Genomic DNA, 6,501 nt, shown 5'->3' on the forward strand with positions numbered 1-6,501 from the left:
ACCTGATCCTACCTTAAGTTAGAAAGACTGAAACCTGATTTCTCTCTTTACTCCATAAATCTAGTAAAAAGCTCCAAGATTAATTTTTATTTCACGCCTATAGGTATACTGCTGAATGAAGGTGGAGGAAACTATGCAACCATTCAGACTTAGTTCATTATAAATTTATGTTACATAACTGGGTCCTCAATGCTTCAAGGCAATCTTTCTGTGCCTCCCTTATTAACTGACTAGCCAAGTTTCCAGAGTGGCTCTTCTAAACCTTTTCATCTCACCTCAGTCCTCCCATGGCTCTATCTCGCCCTATTCTCTGAGTTAAAAACTTTGCATCATATTTAGCAAAAAAAACTGGGGCCATTTGCCTCTCGTATGCTTTTTTGCCATTATCTCCCCCTTCACCTTATCACATAATGAAGTGGCCTTACTCCTTTAAAATGGTAGCCCTTCCACCTTCGCAATCTTATCCAATATCCTTCAACAGAATGCCTTCCCTATTATTTTTCACTCTATCACTTATTTTAAATCTTTCCCTGTCTACTGGCTCATTACCTACTGCCTACAAATATGCCCATACCTTCTCCATCCAAAAGTCAAAAACATTCACTTGATCTTTCCATTGCCACTATCTTCCTCTGTTTCCTTTTGTAGCTAAATTCCTTGGAAAGGCTATCTATAATAGATGCCTCCACTTTCTTTCCTCTCTTCTTAGTTCCTTACAATCTATTATCTGATATCATTATTCCACCAAAATTGTACTCTTACTTACTAAATCCAATCTTCACTCTCCTCAATCTTTCTGCAGCCTTTGTTTGACACTGTCAGCCACTTCTGGGAATCTCTTTTCTCTGTAGGTTTTCAGGATGCCACCCTCCCCTGTTCTCCTACCTATCTGATCACTCCTTCTCAATCTCCTTTGCTGAATCCTTCTTCAGATCACAAACTCTAACCCTGGGATTCTATTGTGAGTCCTTTTTTACTTCTCCCTCTTTTTTCCTTAACTTATTATTACTCTCATCAGCTCTCATGAATATAATTACCATCTTTGTGCTGATGACTCTCAAATCTATCTTTCCTGCACCAATCTGCTCACCTCCAATCTTACATCTCTAATTGTTTTTCAGACATTTCAAACTGGACAACCATTAGACATCTTAAACTAAACATATCTAAAACTGAACTCATTTATCTTTTGCCCTAAACTGCCCCCCCAACCCTTTCCTTGCCTATTCCCCCCTATTACTGTAGAAGCTGGTACCACCCTCCCAGTCCCTGAGACTTGCAACCTAGTGGTCATCCTCAGCTCTTTATCTCTTACTGTCCATATTCAATCTATTGTTGGAGCCTGTTGATTTCACCTTGCAATATCTCTCTAATGTTTCTCTTCTAATATCTTCTGTCCTCTGACATTGCCACCATTCTTGTGTTCTTCACCTTATCATCTCATGCCTGAAGTATTGTAATAGTCTGGTGGTGGATCTGCCTGCCACAAGTCTTCCCTTACTCCAATCCATCCTCCATTCAGCCACTAAGGTGATTTTCCTAAAATGCCAGTCTGACTGTGTCACCCCTCTACTCAAAACCAACCAAACAAACAAACCAAAAACCACCCAGTGCCTTCTATTGCCTAAAGAACCCAATAGAAAATTCTCTATTTAGCATTAAAACCCCTTCATAAGTTAATCCTGTCCAACATTTCTAGGCTTTTTGCACCTTACCCTCTTATAGGTCCTCTTTAATCCAATGACATTGCTCTCCTGGCTATTCTACAAACAAGATGCTCCATCTCCTTCCACTGGAATCCTTTCTCAACCCCTCCTAATTTCAGTGCTTTCCCTGTTAATTATATATCTCTTACTTTGAATATATTTGTTTATATGCTGTCTCCTCAGTTGGAATGCAAGCTCCTTGAGGGCTAGGATTATCTTTTGCTTCTTTTATCCTTACTATTTAGCACATCTGTGTTAAAATAAATGCTTACTGATTGATTCATTTTCATTATAAGCACCTAATGACTCTAGGTTTAAATATAAAATGATCTGTTTGATATTTGAAGCACTTCAAAACTTTTACCTTGTCAATATTATTTTTTTAAACTGAGAATATTCTAACAGTATCATTTCTAAGATAGAAAAATAGTCAGGGTTAGGAAATGAGCATTAAGTGACTTGCTTAGGGTCACACAGCTAGTAAGTGTCTGAGGCCAGATTTAAGCCCAGATCCTCCCAATTCCAGGCCTGATTCTCTATCCACTGAGCTACCTAGCTGCTGACCTGGTCAGTATTCTTACACCTTATTACCCACCATCTACTCTTTGATCCAATAACAATGGCATCATGGCTCTTTCAAGAATACAACACTCCATATCTTGCTCTTATGTATTTTCTCTGGCTGTCTCCATGTCTAACTGCTTTCCCTCCTCATCTCTTCCTACTGGCTTTCCTGAGTCCTTTTAAGTCCTAATTAAAATCCCATCTTTTATTGAAAGTTTTTCCTAACTCCTCTTAATTCTAGTGCCTTCAAGTTCATATTTATCCTATATATAGTTTCTTTGTATATATTCTTGTTAGTTTGCAATATACTCTATTAGTTTGCAAACTCTCTGAGAACAGGGACTTCGCCACACTTAACACAGTGCCTGGCACATAGTAGGCATTTTAATAAATATCTATTGATTTTTTATCTCTTTAATATAAAGTTATTATCAGTATTACTGGGTCAAAGGGTATGTGCAGCTTAATAGCTTTTTGGGAATAGTTCCAAATTTCTTTCTATAATAGTTGGATCAGTTCACAGATCCACTAAAAGTGCATTAAAGTACTTGTTTTCTCATAGTGCCTCCAGCATTTATCAGTTTCCTTTTTAGTCAACATTCCCCATCTGACAGACAAGAGGTAGTATCAAATAGTAGCTTTACTTTGCATTTCTCTTACTGAAAAGTATCTATTCATATTCTTTGCTCCATCATAGTCTTTGAATATTAATAATTGGGGATTGACTTTTATTCTTGTCAACTTCACCCAGTCCTCTATATATTTTAGAAATGTGACCTTTATCAGAGAAATAGACTATAAAGAATTCTTTCCCTAGTTTTCTGGTTCTCTTTGAATTTTTAGCAATATTGGTTGTTTGTACAAAACCCTTTTTAATTTTGTGTAATCAAAACTGTCCATTTTACCTCCTATGATCTTATCTTTGGTTTGGTCATGAACCCTTCCCTTATCCAAAGATCAGGCAGGTAATTTTGCCCATGCTCCTTTAATTTGTTTATGTCACTTTTTTGTGTTTAAATCAAATACTCATATATTATCTTAGTATATGGTGTGAGATGTTGGTTTATATCTAGTTTCTGCCAGACTAATTTCAAGTTTTCCCAACAGTTTTTGTCAATTTGTATGTTCTTGTCCAAATAGTTTTCAGTTTATAAAAAAACTAAGTTACGATGCTCATTTGCTTCTATATATAGGATATCTAATGTATTCCATTGATTGACCTCTCTTCTTGTCTGGTACCAAGTTGTTTTGACTATAACAATTTGTAGTATAGTCTGAGATCAGGTACTACTAGGTCTCCTTTATTACCATTTTAAAAAAATGGATTCCTTTGATATTCTTCTTTCTACAGATGACTTTAACTCCATTAAATAATTCTTTGGTTACAAAACTCTACTGCTTACTAGTTTTGTGGCCATAAACAAGCTACTTAACTAATCTTAAGATGCTTTTTCATCCACAAAATGGGACTTCTAATACCTGTACTATCACTCAATAATAAATCTACATAAATGTGAATTATCATTGAATATTTAAGGCAACCTTTTCCATTTTTTACCTTTTCATCTTCTACCCTATTTACAGATGCACAAAAAATATAAATGTAGTTATTTGATAAATGTCCATTTGCTCTTTAAATTAGACTTCTGAGTGCTGCCACTTCAAGATATTACCTTGAATATATATATCAAGTGCCTCATTTTATGACTATGAAGAGGTTTAATATATAATTTGTATATACACATATTAATATAGAAGGAACTTGCTTTAAATTCAGAGAATCACTTTCTTTAAGCTTAAAATGTGTTCTTTTATTTTTCAATTGCCTTACCTCTGAATATATACTTCTCTTCTCCCCTCTACCATGGATTACAACAAAAATAAAAAGAGAAAGAAAAGTTGTTCAGTAAACTGAACCAAACACATTAATGAATTCTAAAAGGGTACACAGTCATCCACATTTACTTTCCCTCAACTCTTAAAAGTTTTTAAAGGTATTTGATGTTTTTGTTCTTTTTATTTATATTTTGGTAATTATTTTGAATACTGTTTTCCTGGTTTTGAAAACTTCATTCTGCATTGGTTCATATAATTTTTCCAGTGCTTCTTAATTCTCCGTATTAATAATTTCTTATGGCATATTTTATTATGTTCATATACCACAATTTATCTAGCCATTCTCCAATCAATAGAACATGTTTTATTACCAGTTCTTTACTACCACAAAAAGTGCCATTAGGAATATTTTAGTGTACATGAGAGCTTTCTGGTTTTGACTTTCTTGGGGTTATTATATGCCTTATTATATGCAGGATCTCAAGGTTGAGTGGTCTGGTCCTTTTAATCACTTTTTTTTTTAATAATTGCAAATTGCCTTCCAGAATTGCAGGAGTAATATACAGTTCTACCAGCAGTGTATCCATCTTTTTGTGGTCCAAGATGGACTAGTTGCATCTTAATTCAGGGTTTTGATTTTCATTCTTATGATCAAAATTCAGAGCAATCTTTCATATAGCTGTTGATATCTTGCAATTCTTCCTTTGAGGACTTATCTTTTGACCACTAGCCCAGTGGGCACTTGACTTTTAATTTTATAAATTTGTATTTGTTATTTAAATATCCTGGTTACCAAACTCTTATGTGATACAAAGATTTTTTCCTCCACCCCAATAAACAGCTTCCTTTTTTTAACACGCCAGCACTGACTTTTGTTCAGTTATTTTTTGGGAAAAAAAATTCACAGTTCACAATGAGTTGGGGATAACCTCTTTCACTTTATTTTTATTTATTTTTAAATTTAAAAAAATTTTCCCTCTTTAACCTAAAAAAAATGATCCTTTTATCCCCAATAATCCTTTCCCTTTTCAGAGGATTTCATGTTGATACATAGAAATATTAAAAGGAATACTGAATAAGTGGTACAATACAATTGGTTTTTTTGATCTGCAAGTCAAAGAAAAATATGTATTTTTCTCAAAGTAATATGTGAATACTTTTTAAAAGTCACAGATAGCATTGAACAAATAATGGCACAAGTTATAAATGACATGTAAGAAAAAAGAAGTGGTTTAGATATAGAATAAGATATCAAGAGATAGGCAGTTTCCAGGCTATGCTGGTATCCATGGGAAAGAGGAGGATGTTGTTGTTGCTATGTTCCTCCTCTTCTTCCTCCTCTTTGCCTCCTAGAATACTGGGTAGATTTACTATTTATGGAAAGATCTGGATAAGAATAAAAGTTGGAGGAAATATGGAAGGGTTAGCATCTGCATTAGTAGCCAATATATGCACTAATGTATCACAGTGGTGAGATCTGGTTTGAAGAGTCTTAAATATTTACTTGCTTACAACACTAAGGCAAAATTAAATTCTAAGTTGTATTAATGTTCCAAATCCAACAAAGCCACATCTATACAAAAGCGCAGCTTACTAAGACAGTGTTTAGTGGCTACTGGCCCCTTGGCACCAGGAGCCCTTGCCTTTTCAAGAGGCAAGAGAAGGAGTTTAGAGAAGTAAGCAAACAAAATTTAAAAGAACAGAAAAGGAGCAGGGTAGGGAGTGTAAGTATGTGAAGAGAGAGGAGAATTAGGATCAAAAGTTCTTACTCTGGATAACTAGGGGGGAAAGACTTCAAAAGTACAAAACTAGCCTAGTAATATACCATTGATTTTAGTATAATTTCAAATTAGTGCTTAATGCCAACTGAACCATAAATTACAAAAGTAAAAATAATTATTTAATTCTGGTGGAGAAAGAAATAATTGACTATTATTGTGGTGTTGATTTATAGGGTTTAATGACAGATCTGATACATATTAAGATGAAACTTTGTTTATTTTTGTGTAGCCCACAATATAGGGCAAAATAATAGCCTTTATCATTTCCCACAAGATCCACATTTATCTTGGTTGATTTTCTAACCCTGTTTCTCCCACTGAATTATAAAATAGGAACATAGTTGTTAATTTTTGTTCGATGTCTCTGTGAAATACATTCAGCAATCCATACGATATTTCTCATCTCTTGTTCCTTCAGCTTTATGTAAGCATAAAACACTCCATAGTGGAACTGCCTATTGAAGGTCAGTACATTCAGTTTTACCTAGGAAGGGAGAAGAAGAATGAAGAACATTAGGCTGTGTATGCAAAACCTTACATTCATAACATCCTAAACGAGATTGGACATGAAAATATACTTATTTGATGCCCGTGTAATGAGATCCAAAGAGTAT

At 34.5% G+C, this 6,501-nt stretch overlaps 1 protein-coding gene across 1 annotated transcript in view; it reads right to left on the bottom strand.

The window, feature by feature from the left end:
- Positions 1-6,081: 6,081 nt before the first annotated feature.
- ATP6V0D2 (ATPase H+ transporting V0 subunit d2) overlaps positions 6,082-6,501 on the bottom strand; it is a 41,453-nt gene continuing 41,033 nt past the window's right edge. The window contains exon 8 of the mRNA XM_001378881.4: positions 6,082-6,371. Coding sequence (XP_001378918.2) covers positions 6,210-6,371 — 162 coding nt within the window. The 3' untranslated portion in view covers positions 6,082-6,209. The remainder of the gene's footprint in view (positions 6,372-6,501) is intronic.

This window comes from Monodelphis domestica, chromosome 3 (genome assembly GCF_027887165.1).
Source record: "Monodelphis domestica isolate mMonDom1 chromosome 3, mMonDom1.pri, whole genome shotgun sequence".
Taxonomy (NCBI): domain Eukaryota; kingdom Metazoa; phylum Chordata; class Mammalia; order Didelphimorphia; family Didelphidae; genus Monodelphis; species Monodelphis domestica.